Source organism: Heterocephalus glaber, unplaced genomic scaffold (assembly GCF_053883595.1).
Source record: "Heterocephalus glaber isolate CG9 unplaced genomic scaffold, H.glaber_assembly_v1.0 deba00000006, whole genome shotgun sequence".
Classification (NCBI taxonomy): Eukaryota; Metazoa; Chordata; class Mammalia; order Rodentia; family Bathyergidae; genus Heterocephalus; species Heterocephalus glaber.
The window spans coordinates 1,484,619-1,511,209 of NW_028258136.1; the positions used below are offsets into that span (position 1 = coordinate 1,484,619).

The window sequence follows — 26,591 nt, forward strand, 5'->3', positions numbered from 1 at the left end:
TTGCCTTACCCTATCTCTTTTCCCAAGGGAAGGAGTAAGTGAGGGGATTGTGTGTCCCAAACTCCTCGCCAAGACACACAGGTAACAGGCTGTCTGTAAATGTTTGTTGGGATCTTTCTGGAACTCAGAACTACAGAATGTTGGCCCTCACCCCAGAGCAACGACATCAGAGTCTGTATTGAGCAAGGTCTCCAGGCGACCCATTGTCACATTAAAATGTGAGGAGCATTTTAAAATTTTATTTAACTTTATTTCTTAACTTCATGCTCTTTATCTCATGCATATTGATTACATTCATTATAGGGATTTTGCACCGGTACATAACACATCTCAATTATTTTTTTTTTCCATTCCCCTCCCCTCTCCTCAACCCTTCTTCCCTTCTTCATTTACAAAAGCTTTGTTTCCATTTTTCCTATCCATTCTCTTTTTTCTTTTTTTCCAGCATGAGGGATCAAACTCAGGTCCTTCCACTTGCCAGGCAGGCACAGCACCACTGAGCTAAATCCCTGGTCCTCCATTCTCTTTTCTAAAATCCCTTTTCCTTTGCCCTTCCCCTCCTCTTGTTCCCCTTCCCATTTGAACATGTTATTTGTACTTCCCAATATCTATCATTCATTTTGTTCCTTATTTACCCTCCGGATTTCTCACACAAGAGAAACAATGCAATATTTAAACTTGTGTGTTCAGTTTATTTTACTTAAGATTATAGTCTTGAGGTGCATCCATTTGTCTACAAATGATTCAAATCTATCTTTCTTTATGGCAGAGTAACATTCCATTATATATAAATACCACATTTTTTTTTATCCATTCATCTTTTGATGGGCATATGGGCTGTTTCCAAGACTTTTTTTCTTGCTCCAAGATTTAACTGTTATGACTTGTGCTGCTATAAACATGGATATCCATGTATAATTGTGGTATGATGCTTTTAACTTTTGGGAAAATACCTAGAAGGGAACAGCTGAGGCGAATAAAACCTCTAGTTCTAGTTTTTTGAGGAATCCTTGTACTGAGGTTACATCATTTTGTACTCGCACCAGCAGTGGAGAAGGGAGGAACATTTTTTTTTTTTTTTGGTACCAGGGATCGAACTTGGAATCTTGTGCTTGTGAGGCAGGCGCCGGAACCACTGAGCTAAATCCCTGGCCCAGGAACATTATTTTAGTCAAGGTAACACACATTCTAAATTGTGTGTGTGTGTGTGTGTGTGTGTGTGTCTGTATGTTTGAGTGGTACTAGGGCCTTGCACTGAGCTACATCCCTAAATTATTTATTTTTTATTTTTACTTTTATTAGTACATGTTTGGAGTACTAATGATCACATTCATCATGGGAAGTTGGTCCATGTACATACATAACATATCTTAGTTCTTTTGGCTTCCCCTTCCCCTTTATTTTTTATTTTGAGAAGGATTTTGCCAAGGTGCCTCGTTGCCCAAGCTGGCCTCGAACTCGTGCCAATCTTCCTGCCTCAGCCTCCCTAGTGTTGGGATTACAGGTTTGCGCCGCTACGCGGCTGTTCAGTACTCTTTAATTACAGAAAGTATTTTTAGATCAGCAAGTATCAAACCAAAGTGACCCCCATTTTATTGTAATAGGCTTCACAGGATTTTAGAAAAAGCAGCAACGCTGAAGGTAAGTTGCGGCGGGGTCTGAGCAGGGGATTCGAGACGAAGTGGGAAACCGCTAACTGTTTCCCAGGCTCCGTCCCTCCAGCCCCTGCCCTTTCGTTTGGGCCCCGCCCCTATAACGGCCCCGCCCCCATAATGGCCCCGCCCCCAGCGTCCCTGCTCTGTGCCCGCCCGACTTCCCAGTGGCCCCGTGCGGCCTGGGCATGCCCAGTGCGGGCTCAGCGGCCCAGTCTGGGAGCGCCCCGGGGAGCGGGCTGCTGGGCGGAGGAGCCCGAGGGGGGCGGCGGTGGGTGGGGGCGCTGTGAGGTAGGTGCGGGCCCTGGGAGCCAGGCCTCCGGCTGCCTCGGCCGGGCCTGGGCTGCTGGGCTGCGCCGGGAGGGCGTGGGAGGGCACGCAGGGCCGAGGGCGCGCCTGCGAGGGTAGGGGCGGCGAGAGGATCCTGGGCGGGAAGGTTCAGGGGAGCGGACGAGGCCGCGGCGCCGGGCGCAGCGTTGCACAACTCTTTCCCGGTGCGGCACTGCTGTCTTAGCTCCGTGTGACCCGAGGTGAGCCTGGTCCACATTTCGTGCACCGCTGTGCTTGGGGAGGGAGCCACAGTTTCAGCCGAATTGCCCAGGTTCCCCGGGAGAGCCGGGTCTGGCTGGAGCCGGGTCGCCGAGGCCGTCTGGGGATTCCTGTGCGAAGTGAGAGTGTTTACGGACTCCTTACCTGTCGTGGGGTAGGCCAGTTTTCTGCTTTCCTGGACTTGGGCATTCATTTGGCTTAGAAATGAAAGTGCAGGACCGAGCCTTAGTAGATGCCCAGTCTGTTCCAATGATTGTCGGGAATTTAATGGCCAGGTATGTTTCAAGGTTTAAGAAAGGTTATTTATCCTTGGGATGCTCCTTCCTCATTGTAAACTTAAGCAAAAAGAAGTCCCAGCCAAAGGTTAGTACACCAGGGTTCCGAACTTTGCTGTAGCCTTCCCCTTGCTCTGGCTTTGGGCAAGCTATGTTTGTAGCTTATGAGACTCGGTTCTGTAAGGTTCTGTCAACCAGATGCATCTTCTTTCCCGTGTGTCATTTAGTCTGTGTGGCTTCATCGTCACGAGTAATTTTTTCCCATGCTTTGGCTATTGGTCAAACTGGATAATTCAGGCCCACTTTTCCTCTAGGTAGAGTGTTAGAATCTCCGTATAAGATTGAAGTGACTTCCTTCAAAGGCCACTGTTGGAAGCCAGGTATTCACTGGCCAAGATTCAAAGAACACAGGGTTTTGAACTATGACAGATATGCTTCAGGCTTCCTATGTACTAAGTAATCGGCTTCCTCATAACCTCCAAGTGGGCTCTTTTGTAGTGGGATTGTGCTCATTTAGAATTTTAAGTTTTCTTGGGAGGTCGAGGCTGGAGGATCACTGCTAGTTCCAGGCCAGCCTGGGCTACACTACATGGTGAGTCTCAGGCAAGCCTGAACTACATAGCGAAACCCTGTCTCAAAAAAACCCCCAGGATTTTAAATTTTTATATTTATTCTGTTCCACTCTATACTAGAACCTTGGAAGCATTTTTTTTTTTTTTTTTTGTACCGGGGATCGAACTCGAGTCCTTGAGCTTTCGAAGCAGGCGGCGAAACCACTGAGCTAAATCCCTGGCCCCTTTGGAAGCATTTTAGTACTTTTAGTTTAGAGATGAACAAGTAGCTGGTTAAGAGGGTGGACCCATGATAGTCTTTTCAAATTAGTCTCTTTCTCATCATTGAGCATTTATTACTCACCTGGCTTTGCGCTGCCTTCACTGAACCCCAATCAGGAACAGTGTCAGTACCTGCACCCACATGTTGGAACTTTGAGGTGTTTGTTTTAGGAGGGAAGAGTGGGAGTAGTAGAGGATGTTTCCTAACCATACAAACTTCTCTACCCGAACTGAGCACATCTGGGGTGTACCTGACCCTAAGGGGCAGGTGCTGTATGTGGTCTTGGGCAGGTTGCTGTCCCACAGATGTATTCCCTGCTCTTCCAGTTCTTGGTGGCATTAGTCCAGGTGGGTCAGTGCTGTTTGCAAGTGGTTAAAGGTCAGGAAAAGTGTGCTTATGTTTTGAAATTTGAGGCTTATACTAAGGTTTTACATCTTAAATTCAGGATCTTGCAGCTTGTCTAGTAGGACTTTAGAATCCTACTTTTCCTTTTTTTTTTTTTTTTTGGTACTAGGGATTGAACTCAGGATCCTGCTGTCTCGAGGCAGGCGCTGGAACCACTGAGCTAAATCCCCAGCCCTTTTTCTTTTTTTTTAAAGTTTTTTAACATAGAGTCTCACTATGTAGGTCAGGCTGGTCTTTAACTCATTCTGTACCTCATGCTGGCCTCTAACTTGTGGCGATCTGCCTCAGCCCCCTAGTGCCATCACACCTGGCAAGAATCCTAAGTTCTTAAGAAATTTCTGCAAATTGGTTTTTCTGTTTACCTTAGAATTCACTAAAGAAATCAAATGATTTAAGTCTCTTCTCAAAAAAGTTAAAGACGTATTGCAGTGATACAGGGATATTCATGTTTATAGCAGCACAACTTTTAGTGGCTAAATCTTAGCATCAATCTACATGACCAACAGATGAATGGATAAAGAAAAGGTGGTATATATACATGGTGAGTATATATATATATATATATATATATATATATATATACATACACACACACACATATATATATATACATGTATATATATATATATATACGTGTATATATATATACGAGCCATAAAGAAGAATAAATTTGAGTAATTTGTAGGAAAATGGATACACCTTGAGACCATAATTTAAGTGAAATAAATAAATCAAACACACAAGCTTAAATACTGCATGGTTTTTCTTATATGAGAAACTCAAAACAAAGAGCAAAATAAGAGATCATAGGAAATATGAAGAAAGATTTTTAAAATTTTTTTTGCAGAATGTAAGGGGACCAAGAGAAGGGGAAGAGGAGGAGCAGGGAAGGGGCTGAAAAAAAGGATTAAAGTATGTTATATACATGTACCAAACTCCCTACAAGGAATATAATCGTACTGCAAATAAACCAGGGGAGGATAGTTAGAAAACATAGATTAGGGCCAGGGATTTAGATTTGTGGCCCCGCACCTGGCTGGCAAGCTCAAGGTCCTGAGTTCCATCCCTGGTACCAGAAAAAAAAAAGAAAACATAGATTGACTTAGTAAGAGGTCTTGGTAAGTAGTTTTACATCCTACTCTAAACCAGTGGTGGCAAACCTTTTAGAGGCATGTGTCCAGTAGGTTCACCACTACTGCTCCAAATCTTTCTATGTGCTGAAGGTCTGTGCGTATGATTTTTTTGTTTTTTGAGACAGGGTCTCGCTATGTAGTCTAGGCTGGCTTCAAACTTGCAGCAGTCTTCCTGCCTCAGCTTCCTGAGTGCTGGGGTTATAGGCATGTGTTACCCATGCCTGGCTTCTGTGTATGATTGAAGTGCATGTTTGGCATTTTTTTGTAAGCACTTTTATGTTGTTCTTATATATTCATTCAAATGTTTGAGGGTATACAACAAGTATTAAAAATTGCTTAAAAGGATGTTAAGATAATTTCAACCATCTCCAAATCTTCAAAAGTGCTTGGAGTGTAGGGGGGATCATTAGGGACATCAAGGCCCAGGTGAGACCACTGTTCTGTTCCAAGAGCACATTTACCTCACAAAAGTGAAAGGGCAGTGAGTGATTTAAAGCAGAACAAGACAAAACTTATGCCAGGCACAGTGGCAAGTCCCTCTAGTCCCAGCTACTCGGGAGCCCAGGGCAGGAGGATTGCTTGAACCCAGGAGTTTTTGACCAGCTTGGCCAACACAGTGAGACCTTATTTCAAAACAAACTAGTCAAAGAAAAAATTAAGAATTTTAGGTTTTAGCACTTACGGGTATAGCCTCTCAGTTCCTTAGCTAGAATTGATGCAGAATCTCTTGTTCTGTTAAAGCCAGAATGTGGAGTCATGTAGAAATGTGCATAAAGTAACTGGTGTTGTGTTGTGTTTTGTTTTGATTTTGTTTTGCGACAGGGTCTCACTGTGTAGTTCAGGCTGTCCTTGAACTCAGTATGTAACCTAGTCTGGTCTCGAACTTGCTGTAATCCTCCTGCCTCAGCCTCCCAGGTACTGGGATTACAGATGTGCACCACCATGCCTGGTTGAAGTACAGTGGACCCTTGACTTAGGAACTCAATTCATACCCAAGGGCTGGTTGTAACTCAGGTTGGTCAGTTGAAGCCTCAGGCTCCTCTACACAGCCTTCAAAGTCTCTTTCCTGTATACAGGCAGATTTCAGTGTCCTTAAAGAAATACTGGCCCAGGATTTCTCAGTTAACCCCACACAGGAAAGGATGTTGTAATGTTCCTTCTATAATTCTTTAAGGGTTAAATCTGTATATGAGACCATCTTTAAGCATAAGTGGCTGGCATTTGGGTTGTAACTTTCGTTGAAAGTTAAATTCCAGTCATAACCCAGGTTGTTCATATGTCAGGTCAGTCATAACTCAAAGATCCACTGTAGCTTGTATTTAAGATAAATGTTTTTATTCCATTATGTTTCATCTGTTTCCAGGTCCTCATGATGAGAGATTTTGGGACACTTCCCTCTCTTCTGTGTAGCTGATAAGACGTCTGGGTGGTAAAAAGATGGCAGACAGTGTCAAAACCTTTCTCCAGGACCTTGGCAGGGTGAGTACATAGGTGTGCACCCCATATCTGGCTTTGGGATTAGATTTAGATTTACAAAAGAATTGCATTACATACCCTTTATCAGCTTCTCCAAATAATGTCTCATGACTATGGTATATTTGTCAAAACTAAAAATGAACACTGGTGCAGTACTATTTCTATAAACTATTTTATTTACATTTATGTTGAAAAACTAGAGCCTAAGATTTTTTTCTCCATTTTCTAAGTGCAAGTGAGGAGGGTGCTCTATGCAAATGTCCTACAAACACGTCTTTAGAGCTTAATCCCCCAGATTGTCAGTGTTACAAGGTTTTTTTACTTGTAGTGAGTGTCTGTGGTCTAATGTTCCTATTTTTACTCCTCTTGCTATATTCCCAGAAGTTATGGGTAGGAGGTCCTTCCTTTATCTCTCTCTCTCTCTTTTTTTTTTTTTTTGGTACTGGGGGATCAAACTCAGGACCTTGTGCTTTCGAGGCAAGAGGCAGCACCACTGAGCTAAATCCTTGGCCCCTTCTTTTTCTCTTTTTTCTCTTGAGACAGGATTTTGCTATATAGTCCAGGCTGAGCTGGCCTGGAATTCACTATGGCCCAGGTTGACATCAAACTCAGCATCTATCTACTTGAGGCTCCCAAGTACTGGGATTACAGTTGTGCACCACTATGCCCAGCAGGAGGTTCTTCCTTTAATGGAAGAGACTAAAAGGGTATTGCCTTTAAGGAAAAATGGAGAAATTGAAGAGAAGGCCTAAAAAGACTATGCAATATAATACATTCCTTTCTCCCATTCTTGTCCTATGAAATTTCAACCCAGGATTGGTTCTGCAGTGTGCTGTATTAATGTTTCTCTCCTCTCCTAGATGTGTGTGTCAGAGGTGAGGATCTGTCAGCACATAGTAGACCCTTGAGTGTTTGAGTTTCATTATTAAAGATTTGGATATTTTTGAAAAATGGTGCTATGGATGAAAACCAAAGCCTTTGTACTGAGCTGTATCCCCAGACTTTTAAATTTTATTTTGAGAGTAGGTCTCATAAGTTGCCCAGGCAGGGCTCAGACTTGTAGTCTTCCTGCCTCACCCTCCCAAAGTGCTGGGATTATATGCATGTGCCACCATGCCAACTTAGAATGCTGTCCTCAAGTACTATTTGGCTATTGTTCTTGGCTTTTACATGAAGTTGATTATCACAATGCTACCATTCTACTTTGGGTATAAATTTGTTGTGGCATTTATTAAGCTATAATGTAATTTGGGAGTTTTCATGTGTACTTTTTTTGCCAAGTATTTAATGTCTAGCTCATTGAAGGTGCTCAGTGTGTGGTTGGTTAAGTAGTTCTTTAACTGGGTGACAGATAATTCTGGTAGTTAGAGCACCAATAATAACCTTGAGCTTTTCCAATATGGTTGGCACGTGCCTCTGTCGCTGTCTGTATTGACTTAACAGCTCCCTCTCCCATCACATACTCATCAAGAACATTCTCTCCTCCAGCCATGCTGCCATTTTGAAAGGCTTTTATCCTAGAGCTTTGATTTTATAGTGATTATTTTTTTCTTTTTTTGAGCAATAATTATTTCTTTGTGTGTCTTTCTCTAGCCTTCATCTAACCATATTCTTTCTAGGTGCAGCCGGCTTTTGGATTTTGAGTCTGTTGAAAGATCCTACCTCTTCAATTTATTGGAGATGAGAAGTTTCTGCCTATTTCTCCCAGCCCCTGGTTCTTTGGCACTGGCCTATGGTATTTTTTAAGACCCTTACGCAATCTCAGTCTTAGTATAACAGGAAGAACAACTGATTAGCACAATTATGTCACCTTGGCTAGAGTAGTACAATCAGCAGTAGCATCAGACACAGCCAAGAACATGACAAACTGGTAACTATTAGTTTGGCACCTTTAATGTTATGAACTAGATTTGTGATTATATAGCAAAATCTAAAATGAACCAGAAAATTGTACGCAATAAATAAGCCCTCAAATGGCAATTGTACCCTTAGGGGAGAAGATATAAAGGGGGTTAGGGGGAAAAATAGAGACATAGAAGAAGAAGAAGAGATTAGAAGCAAGGCTGGAGGACAAAGGAAGATAACACAAACTTTGGGAAACTGGTGAAGACACGAGGGAAAGAGAGAAGGAAGAAATAAGAACAGAACAACAACGAAGAAAGCTAGAAACCATGTTCACACAAATATAAAAATAATCAAAAAAAGAAAACAAAACAAGAAACAAAAGAAAAAATAACGTCCACTTTAGGATGTGTCTCTGCTGATATTGAGAGTAGTGGACAGAGCCCAGACCTGTGTTGATTAATCCCAGCAAGACAGCTATTGATTTACAGTGGAGTAGTGGATAATCCCAGGAAGGCTACACCTATATCCACTATTCCACTGAAATTCAGTCTGGTTTCTAGCTATGGTGCTAAAACCTGATTTGTTCGGCCTGCAGTACTCTGTGTGCCTCCTTCCAGCTTGAACTTGGCTCCCTGACCTCTTACCTACTTGAACTTGGCACCCTCATGACATTGGGAGCCATTAGATGGAGCCAGCCTGTAGCTGTTCTGAGTTCTGAGCTCAGTTGACCCCTCTCTGAGATGGTTACCAGCCAGTTGCCCTCTCTTGGGTGATGTCTGAACCCAAATAACTCACCAGCCACTGCACTGGACTGCATCCACTGCTCTGTTCCACTGTGGACTCCTCTGATGTCTCCAGTAGTCACTGCATCTGCAGGTTCAAGCCACCCTTCCCACATAGTCCAGGCGCAGGGACAAAGCACAGCCTGCCTCCTCCTCCCTCTTTTTTTTTTTTCCCCACCTCCTCCCTCTTCATTGAAGTCTCTTTGCTTTCACCATGGTCTTCAGTTCTCACTTCAGATCCTTCCTGGGTCCCAGGGACCCACTTCCCTCCTTCTCACACAGCTATGTTCCAGTGTCAGGACACCAAATCTCGGAGAGGCTATTTGCTGCTCACTACTCTGCCATCTTCCTGGAACTCCCCATATTCTTTCTAGAGACCAGTATTTTATTTTATTTTTTTAAAAATGTATTAGTTTATTTATTTGGGTTTTTTGTTTTTTTGTACCAGGGATCGAACTTAGGACCTTGCACTTGCAAGGCAGGCGCAGTGCCACTGAGCTAAATCCCCAGTCCCTTATTTTGGTTTTTTGAAAAATGGCTCACCGTGTAGCCTAGATTGGCCTTGAACTTTAGCAATCCTCCTGCCTTAGCCTCCCTAGTGCTGAGATTACAGGGGTGCACCACCATTCCCACCCTTAGGCTAGTGTTTTATTTACCCTTATATCTCTGGATTTCGAGTAGGTACAGGAAATACTACAGGTATTTAATGGATACTAAAGGCAATAATTTGCCTTTATAGTATTGGTAATTACAGAGAGATTAGAAAACTTTGGCAGTCATGTTATTCAAGATTGGTTTGGACAAGAATTAATGGATGCTAAATGTAGAGGGGAGAATTTGACAAACAGGTTATCTGCATAGTCTCTGAAGTGCCTTTCTGTAGTTTGCTTATTAATTGGAAGAGGAAAATAATTATAAAGTAGAGAAGCTGAGTGTGTAAAATTATCACTACAAAGGCAAATAGCAATCATATGCATCTTGATGTGATACCTTGAAGGGCATACCATCACTTCTGTGATATTCCTGCAAGAAGGAGCTTAACCTGGGTCTAATCATGAGGAAACAACTAAAGCTCTGAGGGACTTCTATAAAATAGCTGCCCTGTATGATTCAAAACAAAGACAAGAGGGTGTGGTAGCACGCTTCTATAGCTTCTATAATCCCAGCACTCGAAGCTGAGGCAGGAGGATTGCTCCAAGTTTGAGGACAGCCTGAGCTACATAGTGAGACCCTGTCTCAAAAAAAAAAAAAAAAAAGAAAGACAAAAACTAAGGAACTGATGTGTATTAAAAAAGTCTAAAGAGATGGCTAAAGAGATACAAAAAGTGAACTAGCAAAACTATACATTAAAAGTTTTTCAATATTAAATTTCTTGATAACTATCCTGTGGTTTGTGAAAATACTGTTTTTAGGAAATGCACACTGAAAAACATTCAGCAATCTACTCAAATGATTCATAAAAATATATTAATATGGCAAAACATTAAACTGATGAATCTGTAAAGATATTTGGAAGTTTTCCATTATTTTTGCAACTCTTCTGTGGACTGGAATCATTTTTTAAAAAATCAAGGACTAAGGGTATAGGTCAGTGGTATAGGACTTGCCTAGCATGCACAAGGCCTGTTCAATCCCTAGCGCTGGAAAAAATAAAAAAGAAAGGAAGGAAAAAATTAAAAGGCCCTTTAGGTTCTATTTCAAAATTAGTTCCATAGTTTCCACTGTTACTCCACTTTCCTATATGTAACTTTGGAAGGTCTTATACAATCCATAATCTTTCTTGTTTAAAAATATCCTTACCTATAGGGAATCAAAGATTCCATCTGGGGCATTTGTACCATCTCAAAGCTAGATGCTCGAATCCAGCAAAAGAGAGAGGAGCAGCGACGAAGAAGGGCCAGTAGTGTCTTGGCTCAGAGGAGAGCCCAGAGTATAGAGCGGAAGCAGGAGAGGTAAGGCATGCAGTCTGTGTCAGGAAATGTCCCAGGGAGGGGCGCTTTAGGAAGTTCCAGCACTCAGTTATGTGTATTTTGGGTTTGTGTGTGTGTGTGTATGTGTGCTTATAGAAAAATGCTATAGGTAGTTTTATGCCCTCACAATGACTTAAACTAGTATCTAATAATAATAACTTTAAAATCTTATGTTAATAAAAAATCAGAATGCTAAACAGGAAACCAAAAAAATTATTTGTTTTGATGGATACTTGTAGGAAAGCTTATATGGATTTATTTACTGATAGAAGAGCCCCAACCTTTGGCTTTCTCTTTTAATCTTTTCCAACCTCAGATATCAGAAAGTAATTTTTAAATTTTTGTTTTGTTTTTTGAGACATGGTCTTGTTATGCAGTTCAGGCTGGGCTTGAATTTACTGTGTATCCCAGGCTGGCCTCAAACTTGTGGCATTCCTCCTGCCTCTGCTTCCTGAGTGCTGGGATTATAGGCATACGCCACCATGCTGGGCAGAAAGAAATTTTTTTTTTTAAGGAAAGGTGATTTATTCAGAAATATTTTTAGTCTTTTCTCACTGACTGAATTAGAAGATTGGGAGAATGTAAGTTGCTGAAAATAATGTGGCCCCAAAAGAAGGTGTAAAAATGGTGGGCTACTGAATGATGGTTAGGAAATCACTTATATTCCTTGTAAGCTAAGGCATGTGGTCTTTTCCAGTGAAACACGTATCGTTAATAGAATTTTCCAGTGCTGTGCTTGGAATGGTGGAGTATTCTGGGTAAGTTCTTTCCTTCCAATTCCAGATGTCTCATAGGCATCTTCAGACTTTTGCTAAGTTAGTAGTCCTCTGCTGTTTTCTTAAAACACTAAGACATGTAGCTTTTAACTGTGTATACACACTTAAGACTATAACTCAGGATTCTGTGTACTCACAGGGATTTTATTCCTACTTTTTTTTTTTTTTTCCCCTGGTATTGGGAATTGAACCCAGGATCTTGTACATGCTAGGCAGGAGCTCTGCCACTGAGTTACATCCCCTGGCCCCTCTTCTTTTTTTGGGGGGGGGGGGACCGGGGATCGAACTTGGGTCCTTGTGCTTACAAGGCAACCGGTGGAACCACTGAGCTAAATCCCCGGCCCCTGGCCCCTCTTCTTTTTGAGACAGGGTCGCACTATACTATGTAGTTCAGGCTGGCCTTGAACTCATGGTGATTGTCCTTCAGCTTCCTGAGTATGGGGATTATAGGCATGTGCCATCACACTCTACGTCACCGCCCCCCCCTTTTTGGTTGTTTTTTGAGATGGTCTTGCTCTATAGTTCATGCTTGAACTTACTGTGTAGCCCAATCTGGCCTTGACCGCCCAGTTAACTTGCAATGATCCTCCTGCCCCAGCCTCCCAAGAGCTGGGATTACAGGTGTGTGCCATCATGCCCGCTCTTACATTTTATTTTGAGATAGGGTCTTGCTAAGGCCCAGGCTGTCCTTAAACTTGAAATCTTCCTGCTTCAGCCGCCTAAGTAGTTGGAATTATAGGCCTGTGACACTGTGTCTGGCTTTTTTTTTTTTTTAATGAATCATTCACAAGCTTTAGTAGTATTATAGATAACAGTATCTGTTGATACTGTCTAGGCATTTTGGCCGAGAGGTCTGTGGGGATCAGAGGAGAAGGGCTGATATAGCTGGATAACAGCAAAGCTCTCCTTGTTTCTGGTCATAGTAATTGGGTAGGCCTAATTATTATTGAAACGCCGTTAATGGAAAACCAGCATAGTTTTAAGTGAAATTTGGGTTCTTTGAAGAATAGCTAATTAAATATTTCCTTTGACTTGGAATTCGGTGTAATTCAGTTTATCAAAACATTTCACAGATGTTTTCAGATGTTAGTTTTAGATTTACTTAATATTTTCTATGTACTTTATGAATAGTATATTCCTGTTTATTTTAGTGGCTGACCTTGAACTCACTATGTAGCCCAGGGTGGCCTTGAATTCCCGGCAATCCTTCTGTCTCACCCTCCTGTGCTGGGATTACAGATATGTGCCACCATCCCTGGCTTTGCCTGTATGTTTTGACTTGAATACTATCTAAAATATTCTTTTCCCCCACTCTGCCCAGTTTCAATGTTGTATAAGTAGTATCAAGTTTGTACCAGACAGTTGGGAGTAATGGAAAATAGAAATGGTCTGATTTTGCTATTTCTTTAGGTCTCCTGATTTTTAAATTTTGTTTATTTTTTTATTTATTTTTGCTACTGAGTATTGCACTCAGTTAAATCCCCACCTCTTATTTTGAGACAAGGTCTCACTAAGTCACTAAGTTACTCAGGCTAGGCTGGAACTTGCAGTCCTCCTGCCTCAGCCTCCCAGAGTCCTGGGATTGTAGGCATGTGCCATCACACTGGCTAGGCTTCCTGTTTTGTTTGGTTTTTTTGAAACAGATTCTCACTATGTAGCCCAGGCTGGCCTTCAACTGGACCCTCCTGCTTCTGCCACCTGACTGCTGGGATTACAGGCATGTGCCACTACACCCAGCTAGTCCTCCTCTGCTTTTTAATAGGCACCCTCATCTGGAAAATTGTCACATTGAAACTTGAAACTCTTGTTTTGAAGAAGGGTTTTTGACATTTACCTTATTGGTTCTTTCTTTTTAGTTAAGTCTCCTCTTCTTTTATCGAATATGTATTCCTATGCTTCAGTCAGGAACAGCCCGAGTTATTGGTAAGTACATACCTTGTTCCTTGCTGTCTGCTGGGAATGGACATGGGAGATATTTTTCTAGTCCCCTCAGGTTATTGAACATTTCCTGTAAGTCAGGAGCTTTGGATGTTTTTAACTCAAGACATCTCAACAACCCTTTGAGAAATGCATTCTTGTTTTATCTAATCAACAGTTGATGAGGAAATGGAAGTTAGTTGCCATGGTTAAGCCATTAGTAAATGGCAGAGCTGGGATTTAAACCCAGGTGATTTCCTCCTAATTGTCTACTATTATTCACTGTGACATCTCAGTCGTCACCCTGTAGGCAGATTGGTTTTAAGATAAGCAGCACATGTATATCTGGTTACTCTGAGGGGAAGGGTGGCCAGAATGTGGTGTGTCTACTGTGAATAAGACTTTGAGCTGGGTACAATGATATACTGGAAAGAAAAAGAAAGATGTGAGGGAAAAAAAGAATAGTCAGAAAATAGGAGTTCCATATTTGGTCTGCTGGTTTTCCATTTCTCCACTTAAGCTAATCACTCTTTGCCCTTTTTAGGTGATCCGTCCCTACATGAATATCTTTGGTCGTGGCTGGAATTCCTCCTCACGTCGGTTTTCAGCGCTCTTTGGGTGCTACCCCTGTTTGTGCTTAGCAAAGTTGTGAATGCCATTTGGTTTCAAGTAGGTCCAGGGCAGAACGGAGTCTGGGTTCCATATGATGAGTGGATAGGTGACAAGTTTTAGCCTGTGAAGTTAGGGCCATATAGGTACTGTTGTCAGCCTTGATTTTTCTTGGCCAAGTAGTCAGTGGGAGATCTTTTTGTCCTTGTAAAATGGATGTTGTCTTAGGTCACCGAAGTATCTTGCTAGATGCTGGAGGCTTTTTTCACTTGGAAGTTTTAGTGGCAGACCAGAATCCTTTGTTTTAAGCATGGATATCAAGGCCATTTAATTCATGTTTTGGTGTACTTCTTTCTCTATTACAGGATATAGCTGACCTGGCATTTGAGGTATCAGGAAGAAAGCCTCACCCATTCCCCAGTGTCAGCAAAATAATTGCTGACATGCTCTTCAACCTATTGCTGCAGGCTCTTTTCCTTCTCCAGGTGAGACTGGCCTTCTGGATGCATTGGGCAAATTAAAAAGAAGTGTCACTAGATGGAGCCTCATAAAGACAGTGAATTGCATTTATCCTGGCTTATACATATATACTTTGTGGGAGGTAATGACTTAAATCATTTTTTCATAGAAAGGAAATAGAATTTAAATATAAAATTATAGGTCAGGTGTGATGGCACATGCCTATAATCAATCCCAGCACTCAGGTGGCTGAGGCAGGAAGATTGCCATGAGTTTGAGGCCAGCCTGGGCTACATGGGGAGGTCAAGGCCAGCCTGAACTACATAGTAGCATCTTGTCTCAAAAAACCAAAATAAGTGGGCCGGGGATTTAGCTCAGTGGTTTTGCTGCCTGCTGAGCAATCGCAAGGACCCAAGTTCGATCTCCAGTACCAAAAAAAACCAAAAAAACAAAACAAAAAACCCCAAAATAAGTATAAAATTATAAAAAACATGAATTTATCCACTCTTCTGCCACTCCAGGTCTTCTCCATATTCTTGCTCTGTAGAAACTTAATAAGTAGCTAGAAGGCTGTCTCAGCAGCAATAATGAGTGGATGGGGTGGGTGAATAGTGTTAGGTCTCTGCAGCTTTGGAATTAAGATTTGTCATATTTGTTCTTCAGGGGATGTTTGTGAGTTTCTTTCCCATCCATCTTGTTGGCCAGCTGGTCAGTCTGCTGCATATGTCCCTTCTCTACTCACTATACTGCTTTGAATATCGTTGGTTCAATAAAGGTAAGTCCATCTAAAGAACCCCGTGCATAGAGACCTATTGTGGAAATGCTACTCCTGTGCAGAATTAAATTACTCAAGTCCTGGGCAAATCAACTGTGAAAAGAAGGAGCCTCATTGGTAAGAAAGATGGAGCTTACATTTGGTTTTGTGGGTTTTTTTCCTAATTTTGAAACTAGAGGAAATAACAATGTAAAATGAGCATATTTTTTGGTGGTGCTGGAGATTGAACCCAGGGCCTTGTGCATGCAAGGCAAGAGCTCTACCACTGAGCCACATCTCCAGCTCCCAAAATTAGCATTTTTTTTTTTCAGTACTGGGAATCAAACTCAGGGCCTTGTGCTTGCCAGGCAAAATTAGTATTCTTGTGGTTAATATGATGTAGCTGTGACTGAGCTGAATTATTCAGCATGGATTATTCTAAATTAGAGAAATTAGACTAATGCCAGCACATTTCTTTTGGGGCTCTTAAAAAGGACTGGCAGGGGCCAGGGATTTAGCTCAGTAGTTCCGCCACCTGCCTCACAAGTGGAAGGTCCCAAGTTTGATCCCCGGTACCCCCCCCCCCCCCCAAAAAAAGGACTGGTATATTTATCTGGGTGTGTATGGGTGTGAAAGGTTAACTGATTCCTGCAGGATGGCATGGCATCCTTTTGATTTGGTCCTTGTTTTGTTCTAGTCTAGTCTTTTTAAGGATGTTGGTGTTGGTGCTGGTGTTGAAATTCATAATTCACTTACCTTGTGAGTTTTTAAATTGTGATTATTTAAATTGCAAACTTTGCATAAAAGCTTTTTTCTTTTTTAATGGTATTTAGGATGGAACCCAGGACCTTCACACTGATCTACAGCTCCAGCCCTTTTTTTACATTTTATTTTGAGAAAGGGTCTCACTAAATCCATAAGTTGCTCAAGCTGGGCTCTATCTTGGGATCCTCTTGCCTCGGCCTCCCAGAATGCTGAGATTATAGGCATGTGCCACCATGCCTGGCTTGCATAGAAGCTTTATATCAGATTTGCACAATTATTTTGTATGTTTTAGCCATGTTCTAAATGGTAGGTCTGTGTCCAAAACCCAAGCCTCAATTAGTTTGTCTACCATAGTTAGTCACCTGACTAAAAGAAAATATGTAATTTAATTGTATTGGCTTCCTTGTTTTAGGAATTGAAATGCATCAGCGATTGTCAAACATAGAAAGGAACTGGCCTTACTACTTTGGATTTGGTCTGCCCTTGGCTTTCCTCACAGCAATGCAACCCTCATATGTTATCAGGTAATTGGGCTGGAAAGATCTGAGAGAGAATAGTAAAAATAAAATTCATGCAGCAAGCATCTTTTATTTATTCGGTTCTCTGCCAAAGCATTTTCTATTATTTGACCGTCAGGAGACCTGTAATAAGTTTTCTCTTTGCAGAGAGCCATAGACATTTGGCCATGTGACCCTCTAGTCCATATTCATTCTTCTATGTTGCTTCCTAGAGCAGGAAGACATGAAGAGTGTTAAACATGAAGAGTGCTTAGAAAAACCTGTCCTTCTCAAAAGCTGTGTCTGATTAGAGTTTCATCATGCTGTGATATCTGCTGCACTACAAGCCCAGGAACTGGACTTGTAGCATCTACTCAGAGTCACGGCTATCATGAAGGGGATTCATTATTTCTTTTCTTTTTTAGTGGCTGCCTCTTCTCTATCCTCTTTCCTTTATTCATCATCAGCGCCAATGAAGCAAAAACCCCTGGAAAAGCATAGTGAGTATCAGCTGGTAATGAGGTTTTTGCTGTATAAAGGAGGGCTCTAATGCTACAATTATATTAATAAACTTAATAATCTTACATTGCAAGAAGATCTTAAGAAAAACACTTCTACACTTTACCCATGAATATGTGCACACGTATATTAAAATTTAGCAATTCAGCTAGGGGTGTAGTTCAGTGGTAGAGTACTTGTCTAATGTGCATAAGGCATCATGTCCCCTCCTTAGCATCACCAAAGAGGGTGGGGAATCTAATAATTCACTGAATATAAGCCACTTATAAGCATCTGTAGTTAAGCTCATTTTTGTAACAGCTGTTTGTACTCGTGAGGCCGCTCCCCACCCCCAGTACTGAGAATTGATTCTAGGGCTTTAACACTGAGCAGCATTCACACCCCCATTTATTTATTATATTTTGAGGCAGGGACTCTCTGAGCTGCCTGGTCTGGGCTTCAAATTGTAATCCTCCTGCCTCAGCCTCATGCTAGGATTATACGATATGCCACCATAGCTGGTTTCAGTGTGGTATTTTCAAACATGCATATAATATATTGTGATCATACCATTCCCAAAATACTGCTTCCTCTGAGAGCCCCAATACTTCAAAACTACTTATTCCAGTATATTCATGCCCGTAGCAGGACCCACTATGGTTTTTTTCCAGTACTAGGGATTGAATCCAGGACCTCATACATGCTAGGCAAGCCCTCTACCACTGAGCCACACTCAGTTTCCAGTATGTCCTTTAGTTGCCTGTTCAGTTCATGTGTCTAATATCTTAAACTTCTTTGATCAAATATATTTTGATCAAATTTCAGTTGCCTTGTCTTTCTTTATATACTGTAGTTTCAAGTTTAATGTAGTCAGTGGAAGCAATAATTTTGATAAACTGGGAGGCTAACAAGTTGGGTCTCTTGTCCTCTAGCCTTTTCCAGTTACGTCTCTTCTCCTTGGTGGTCTTCTTAAGCAACAGATTCTTCCATAAGACAGTCTACCTGCAGTCTTCGCTGAGCTCCACCTCTGCCGAGAAGTTCCCCTCACCACATCCGTCTCCTGCCAAACTGAAGGCTGCTGCAGGCCACTGAGTCGCCTGCCATCCCAAGGGGAAGGGTGGAATTGGAGGGAGGCTGTGGCAGCTCTTTTCTCTGTTCTCCTCTAGCCAGGGAAGGCGGGACCCATTCTGCCAAGGGTTCTCTGCATATTCCCTTCTCTTTGAAGAATTGGAATTTTTATCTCTGGTGCACATAAGGCAGAATCTTCCTGACACCAGTGTGTGGATTTTTAACACCATTATGAATCTGAATGGACCACAGGTTTTTCTGTTGCTTCTTCAGAAACTTCTAGCATATGCCAGCCCCTGTGCCTGGACTGATTTGAATACTTTGTTTTTATTCCCCTGTGCCATTTACCCTCCTTTCTGTCCTTTCTGCCTTCCAACGCCCTTGGATGAATGAGTTTTGTAATTCTAGCTGTTGCATTTTGTGAATTTGTTATTTTTGTTGTTTTTCTGTGAAGCACATACATTGAATGTGGGAGGTAAAGGAGTTCAGTGTCTCAGTTGCTCCTGGTCACTCTCTTTATAGCCATCACTGTCTTGTTTCTTGTAACTCAGGTTAGGTTTTGGTTTCTTGCTCTACTGCAGAAAAGCAGAAAAAAAGAGCATGGAGAGATAGGACAGAAGGGAAGACCTCACAGCCAGATCAGCTAGGTTTTGAGGAATAATTTTCTTTCTTCCCCTTGAAGAGGAAAAAGCTTTTCTTTTACTGGTACATTTAAAGCTCTCCAGCTGTGGAGAGGTACCAATTCTGGATAAGTGCCACTGCAACAGTGAATGCTCAGAGAACCTGAACTTTCAGCTCTGAAGGGTAGAAATTTACTGTTGGCCACTGCCATGTCTCACTGGTATTTCAAAGGAATAACGGGTGCTGCAAATAGGAACTGATGGGGTACATTAAACCCATTAAACTGTGAGTGGTGATGTTTTCTGTCATTTTAAGACACTAAATATGGGGAGGGAGGGCAGATGTCAGAGCTCTTGGACAATTTTAAATGTCACAGTTAAACGTGAGCTGGTTTCCCACAAATGTGTAATGGTTGAATATGCAAAATCATAACCTTAAGGTATGTGCTTATGGAAAACAAGACTGTCTTGCATAGTCTGATGATAGTTTTGAGAGATTAGCCATGAAAAATGTTCCCTGAGAAAGTTTGAATTGTATGATTATAATTGTGTTTACATTTTAGGAAAGACTGGGTTATTTGTTTTGAAGTCTGTATCTACATCTCTACTACGTATTTACGAAGTGAGAAAGATCAGTGCGGATTTCAGTGTATTGAATTTAACATTCCTTTGTCGGGGAAGAGTTATTAGACTTCTAGCTAATAGAAACCTTTATTATGTATAAGATTAAGAAATTAAAAATTAGAGCTGGGAATTGTAATCCTAGTTGGAAATGTTATACAATTGATGGAAGAAGGGATTTTAAATAGTGGGAATCTTGGATGTGATCAAACCATTTCTAGCTTGTGTTCTAAAAATTATAAAAGTTGCTTCCATAATTCCGATGGCAAACTTGCCAACAGTCTCAATTGAGATGAATATACGTGAAAAGGTGAACTTTTCTTGTCTTTTCACTAGGCAGTGAGCTGAGCTATGATTAGGAAACTAGGAAATGGGAAATTAGTCTTTGTTTTTGTCAAGAAGGGCAGTTTGAGGTAAAATAGTAACTAAAAATAAGGAAATTTGAGCCAGGCGTGGTGGCACCTATAATCCCAGCATTTGGGAAGCTGAGGCAGGAGGATTGCTCTAAGTTGAGGCTAGCCTGAGCTATGTAGTTCAAGGCCAACCTAAACTGTACATAGTGAGACTATCTCAAAAGAGCAAACAAACAAAAAATAAAGAAACATCACTAAAACTGAAAGCTTCACTTTAATGTAATCATCAGGATCTGAGGGATTGGTCACAAAGGTCTTTGGGAATTGATATCAGTCATACTTGAACAAAGCATGTGTGATTGAAAATGTACTTCTGGTTTTTTTAAGTTTAGTGGTACATTTTAGGTATACAATATGATGACATTCATCATTGGGAATTTGTACTTTTACATGATATATCTTGGTTCTTATTTTTTCACCATTTCCCTGCCCTCCCTTCAACCCCTTCACCTCTCCCTATTTACAAAGACTTTGTTTCCATTTTTTCCTTTTCTCATATTTTTTCTTTCCTATGCCCTACCCCTCTCACTTCCCCTTCCCCTTTAGACCTTTTCTTCCTATTTCACATTATCTATTATACATTTTGATCCTTAGTTACACTTTCAGTTTCTCACATCAGAGAAACTATTTGGTATTTATACATGTGTTTCCTATTTATTTCACTGAAGAGTATGGCTGCATTGTGCATCCATTTAGCTATAAATGTCTCTTAATATCTCATTCTTTATGGCTGAGTAGTACTTCATTTTATTAAAAAACCACATCATCTTTATCCAATCTCCAGTTGATGAGCAATTGGGCTGTTTCCAAGTTCTAGCTCTTACAAACTGCTATGAACATGGGTGCACATATATATCGCTGTGGTATGATTCTTTTAATTCTTTTGGGAAGATAGCCCAGCAGGGGAATAGCTGGATCAAATGGGACCTCTAATCCTAGTTCTTTGAAGTATCTACGTATTGATTTCCACAGTGGTTGCACCAGTCTGCACTCCCACCAACAATGGAGAAGGGTTCCTTTCTTCCCACAACCCAGCCAGCATTTGTTATTGGTTGATTTCTTGATAGCAGCCATTCTTTCTGGGGTGAGGTGGAATCTCAGCATTATTTTAATTTGAATTTCACAGATGACCAGTGATGTTAAACATTTTTTCATATGTTTATTTGCTTTTACTTCTTTGAGAAATGTCCATTCATTTCAGATGCCCATTTTTGAATGGGGTCTTTAAATTTCGGGAGTCTGATTTTTTTAAGTTCTTTATATATTCTAGATATAGTCCTTTGTCTGAGGAACAGCTGGTAAAATTTCAGTTGGAATCGCATTGAATCTATCTAGCAGTTTTGGAAGTATGTCCATTTTCACTGTGTTGAGTCTTCCTACCCAGGAACAAGGGATGTCTTTTTATTTTCTGATATCGTCTTCAGTCTCTTTTTTCAGAGTGCCATAGTTTTCAGGGTAGAGGTCTTTTACTTCATTAGATTGATTCCTAAACATTTCATTTTTAGGGGATGCTATTGTGAAAGGAATTGTTTCCCCAATTTCTCAGTCTGTTATTTGTGTGTTGACCTTGTTGTATTCAGCTACTCTGCTGAGTCTGTTAATTAAGTCTAGAAATCTTTTAGAGTTTTTTTGGGTATTCTATGTAAAGTATCATGTCATCAGCAAATAATGACAGTTTAACTTCTTCCTTTCCTATCTTTATTCCTTTTACTTCTTTCTCTTGTTTAATTGCTATGGCTAATGTTTCCAGAACTATATTGAACAATAGTGGTGATAGTGGACATCCTTGTCTTGTTCCTGATTTTAGCGTGAAAGATTTAGTTTTTGACCATTTAGTATGGTGTTAGCTGTTGGTTTTTCCTAGCTAGCCTTTATCAGGTTGAGATAAAGACCATCTATTCCGAGGTGGGAGATTTAGCTCAGTGGTTCCACCGCCTGCCTTGCAAGTGCAAGGTCCTGAGTTTGATTCCCGGTACAAAAAAAAAAAAAAAGACCATCTATTCCAATTTTCTGTAGAGTTTTTATCATGAATGGGTGTTGCATTTTGTCAAATGCTTTTTCTGCATGTATTGAGATGATCATTTGGTTTTTGTCCTCAAGTCTGTTAATATACTGTATTACATTTATTGATTTACCTATGTTGAACCATCCTTCCATCCCTGAGATGAATCCTCACTTGGTCAGGGTGTATGATCTTCTTGATGGTCCTCTGTATTCTGTTTGCCAGTATCTTGTTGAGGATTTTTGCATCTGTGTTCATTAGGGGGATTGGCCTGTAGTTCTCTTTTTTGGTTGGGTCTTTCTCTGCTTTTGGAATCAAAGTAATGCCTGCTTCCAGGAATGAATTTGGGAGTATTGCTTCCCTTTCAATGTAATTAAAGTTTGAGAAGTAATGGCATTAGCTTTTCCCTAAATTTTTTGTAGAATTCAGGAGTGAAGCCATCAGTACTTGTTTTTACTTTGTTTTTGAGGAAGGGTCTTCCTCTGGAGCTCAGGGTAGTCTTGAACTCACTAGGTAGCCAAGGCTGGCCTTGAACTTGCAGTGATCCTTCTGCCTCAGCCTCCCAAGTGCTGAGATTACAGGCACATGCACCACTATGTCTTGCAAAAAAAAACTACACTTATTGTTTTGTTTAGCGCCTAGCTGTCCATTAGAGCAACTTCTGGTTGTGCATTATGTGTGTGGTAGTACTGGGAGTTGAATCTGGGGCACTCTATACCACTGAGCCTTTTCTGTTGAGACAGGATCTTGCTAAGTTGCCTACACTAGCTTTGAACTTGAAATCTTCCCGTCTCAGCCTCATGAGTAGCTGAAATTACAGATGTGAACCACCACACATGGCTCCAATATAGAGCTCTTAAAGAATTGGAATGTGGATACTCCAGATCTGAGCAGATCTGCTAGAAAATATTTTGTTTTTTATGATACTGGGAATCAAATAAGGCTGTACACTTGCCAGACAGGTTCTATACTACTGAGCTGCTCCCCCTAACCCTAGTAGAAACTTTTGTTTTGTTTTGTTTTTCTGGTACCGGAGATTGAACACGGGTCCTTGTGCTTGTGCAGCAGGTGGCAAAACCACTGAGCTAAATCCCCGGCCCCCCAGTAGAAACTTTGATACTGTTTGTCTTGCTGTATAGTCCAGGCCAGCTTTGAACTCATAAGCCTCCTGTTTTAGCCTTCCAAGTGCTGGGGTTATAGGTGCATGGCATCATCCTCAGCTCTACTAGAAACTTCTAGATGGACAGGTTTGTGCATTGATTTCTGTTAACTTCTTTGCACTTAAAAAAAAAAAAAGATAATGCTGGGCATGATGGTGCACACCTGTGGTCCTAGTAGTTGGAGGCTGAGGCAGGAGGACCACCACTAGTTCAAGGCAAGCCTGGGCTACATAGTGAGTTCAAGGTCAGCCTCAACTATATAGCTAGACCGTGTCTCAAAAAGAAAAAAAATGATAAAATATTAAAGAGGAGTTATGACAAACTGGAACAAATTTAGAAGAGTGCAACTTACGGTCAGAGGTTTGTAAACCACTTTACAAGGAAGACATCTGTGGGAAGAGGGGACCTATCCTTGTCTGATAACTGTCTACTTGTTCTGCCAACTCATATTCCCCATCCCCAGCCCCCCATATCAGGAATCAAAGTCAGGATCTTGGTGGCACTGAGCTACATCCCTGGCCCTTCATATTTTCTGATTATAGCAATAGCACTTTGAGCTTAGTACTCAAGTGTTTATATCACTGGTTGAGATTGCTCTGCTAAAGGTTATCAATTCATTGTTAGGCAGAGTGGAATGTAGTGTTTAATAGTTCACTCACCCACCCCTCATTAACATGTTCTGCCAATGCTATGTGACCTACAAACCTAAGTTAAAATGAAGCTGACTTTAGGTCAGTGTGACTTGGATCTAGTAACAGTGACACCCGTACATCAGTGAAATACTTTTTGGTGGACCTAAAGTGAGTCCATAGAACCAGTAAAGGCTCCAATGGGAGAACAGATGACTTAGTTATATAACAAATATTTGAATACCTTCTCTGTCAGGCCTTTGTTAGTCTCTGGGAACTCATGGGTGAATCAGAAAGATTACTACCCTTCTGGACCTAACTGTCTAGTGAGGGAGCCTGACCAATAAATGAGCAGCAGGATTTTACAAACTGTACTATCAAATAGCTACTGTTTTCCCATAGGCCTCTGTGCTGGATAAAACAGGGATTCAGTCTGATGAGAGATTAGGCCATATAGTCAGCCCTTCATCCTTGTCCTCATTTTCTGATTTCAAGTTCTGTAGTGTTTTGACACCTATGGAAAAAAGTCTGTAAGTGCTCACTTAGCTAAGTTTGTGTTTGGTTGTTTTGTTTCTTTGGAACTGGTGATCGAACCCAGGGCCTTGTGCATGCTAAGCAGGCATTCTACCACTGAGTTACACCCCCAGCCCCAAATGTAACCAGGAATTAACATCATAACTACCCCCACCTTTGCAAAAATACAGATAACAGAATGTCTGTGTCTGGAGGAGATTTAAATGATTCTAGAAGGAAAAAATGTTAATTTAAGTTCTGTGACAGGTGTGGTGGTTCATGGCTGAAATCTCCGAACTTAGAAGCCCGAGGCAGGAAGATTGCCATTTCAAGGCCAGCTGGGACTACATAGCTCAAAGTTAAGTACATAGTGAAACACTGTCTAAATAAATAAATAGGCTGGGGATGCACTCAATGCAGAGGCCCTGGGTCCAATTCCCTAGTACCAGAAGAAAGGAGGTTGAGGCTGGATGATTCCATGTTCAAGGCCAGCCTGGGCAACACAGCAAGACTCTGTCTCTGGGCCGGAGATTTAGCTCAGTGGTGCCGCCACCTGCCTTGAAAGCGCAGGGTCCTGAGTTTGATCCCCGGTACCAAAAAAAAAAAAAAAACTGTCTCAGAAACAACAATGAAACAAAGTCTAATCAATACTTCCCCAGAAATTTGAGAAGCTACTGCATCCATAAAGAACAGATTTCTGTGTAAAGAAAATGGAGTTAGTACAAATTAAGGCAGTTGTGAAAATTAAAATGATAAAGGCTTATAAACATGGCGCTGAGAAGGCTATATCACTGCAAGATGAAAGATAAGCCGGGGATTTAGCTCAGTGGCACGGTGCCTGCCTCACAAGCACAAGGTCCTGAGTTTGATCCCCAGTACAAAAAAAAAGATGAAGGATAAAATTATGGTAAACTCCTAAGGCATTAAGCCAAAAGATCAAAACATAGAAACAGGAATCGAGGTGCTATCCAAGAATTAGGAAGCCCAACATCTGTCTAATAGAAACTTCAATCTGGGTGTGGTGGTGCCCCCCTGTAATCCCAGCACTTGGGAGGCTGAGGCAGGAGGATCACTGCAAATTCAAGGCCAGCCTGGACTACAGTGAGTTCAAGGCTAGCTTGAACTATAAAGTTTGACTCTGTTTCAAAAATAACAGAAAAATAGAGATAAGAATAAAATCATCCTGGGTTTGAGCTCCAGCACTGAAAAAATATTTTAAAAAATTTTATGTACTGATGATGAAAATTATTAATATTTTTGTTTAAAAAAATTGTTTTCAGACTAAAAAGCTCTACAAATTGTAAGGCAGTAAAAAGTGAAAACAGTATGGGGTCTCTCAAGAAAGATTAAATTAGAAAAATAGATTACTTATAAAAGAATGTGAGTCAGATCAACATCACAGTTATCAAGAAAAACTCTGGATAACAGAAAATATGTTACAGGTTTTAGGGTTCCAGAGCCTCCTTCTAGAGGTGGTTTCTAGGTTCTTTCCATCCTGAGCAAAGAATTGATCAAGACAAATACAAATGGTAGCGAAGTTTTATTAAAGGTAAGAAAAGAGACAGGCTAATCAGAGTAAATTTGGGCCAAATAAAAGTAGGAAAAGAAGTACACCCTAGCTGGGAATTTAGCTCAGTGGTTTCAGCGTCTGCCTTGCATGCACAAGGTCCAGAGTTTGATCCCCAGCACCCCCCCGCCCAAAGTACACCCTACAGTGTGAGTGCGGGCCACTGTGGAACAGAGAACACAGTGGCAAAATGCTCAGTGTGGACTGTCATTTTTGTGAAGCTTTTTTTGGGGGGTGGGTACCAGGGATCAAACTCAGGACCTTGTGCTTGTGAGGCAGGCACGGCGCCTCTGAGCTAAATCCTGGCTTTGTATCTCCCCTTCTCAGGCTGAAGTCAGGTCAAAGCCGTCCTATTGAAAACCTGCTTGAAGTCCACTTGCAGGGCTTTGGGAACTGTCCTGCGCATGTGTCTAGGGATTCTGTCATTAATACTATCCCAGCCAGTTTTGGCACACCCTAATTTCCCGCCTCAGCTAGAAACTGTAGTTACTTCACAGTATGCTTTTATTTGGGCTTGTGTGTGTATACAGTGTTGGGGGGAGGGGGTGTCCCAATTTTTTCCCTCAAATTCTAAACCTAGCCATATTATATATCAAGGATAGAAATGCAGGCATTTCCAAACATGCAAAGTCATTGTTTGCTTTCCATTCAGCTTATTTACAAAAGTTACTAGAAAAAAAAATATCAAAAATGAAAATTTGCTGGGTGTGATGGTGCAGACCTTGTAATCCCAGCACTATGGGAGGCTGAGGCAGGAGAATAGCAGGTTTGAACCAACCTGGGCAATGTGGCAATTTAGTGA

At 41.3% G+C, this 26,591-nt stretch overlaps 1 protein-coding gene and 1 non-coding gene across 5 annotated transcripts; one reads left to right on the plus strand and one right to left on the minus strand.

The window, feature by feature from the left end:
• Positions 1-1,840: 1,840 nt before the first annotated feature.
• On the plus strand, positions 1,841-19,174 carry Ei24 (EI24 autophagy associated transmembrane protein). 4 transcript variants are annotated; one of them, XM_087205470.1, is made up of 12 exons: positions 1,846-1,943; positions 6,212-6,327; positions 7,944-8,059; positions 10,758-10,903; positions 11,619-11,679; positions 13,554-13,620; positions 14,159-14,283; positions 14,589-14,708; positions 15,346-15,457; positions 16,614-16,725; positions 17,124-17,198; positions 18,129-19,174. In XM_087205470.1, the coding sequence occupies exons 3-12, from the start codon at positions 8,057-8,059 to the stop codon at positions 18,286-18,288; spliced, it is 981 nt and encodes a 326-aa protein (XP_087061596.1). In that variant the 5' UTR covers positions 1,846-1,943; positions 6,212-6,327; positions 7,944-8,056; the 3' UTR covers positions 18,289-19,174. The 4 variants fall into 4 exon arrangements, with proteins under 4 accessions (XP_004874554.1, XP_087061596.1, XP_004874553.1 ...); XM_004874497.4 differs by lacking the exon at positions 7,944-8,059 and having other exon boundaries at positions 1,841-1,943; XM_004874496.4 differs by lacking the exon at positions 7,944-8,059 and having other exon boundaries at positions 1,852-2,182.
• Trnaa-ugc (transfer RNA alanine (anticodon UGC)) lies at positions 15,666-15,737 on the minus strand. The gene has a single exon. It is a non-coding gene; the product is annotated as a tRNA-Ala (tRNA).
• Positions 19,175-26,591: the final 7,417 nt, after the last annotated feature.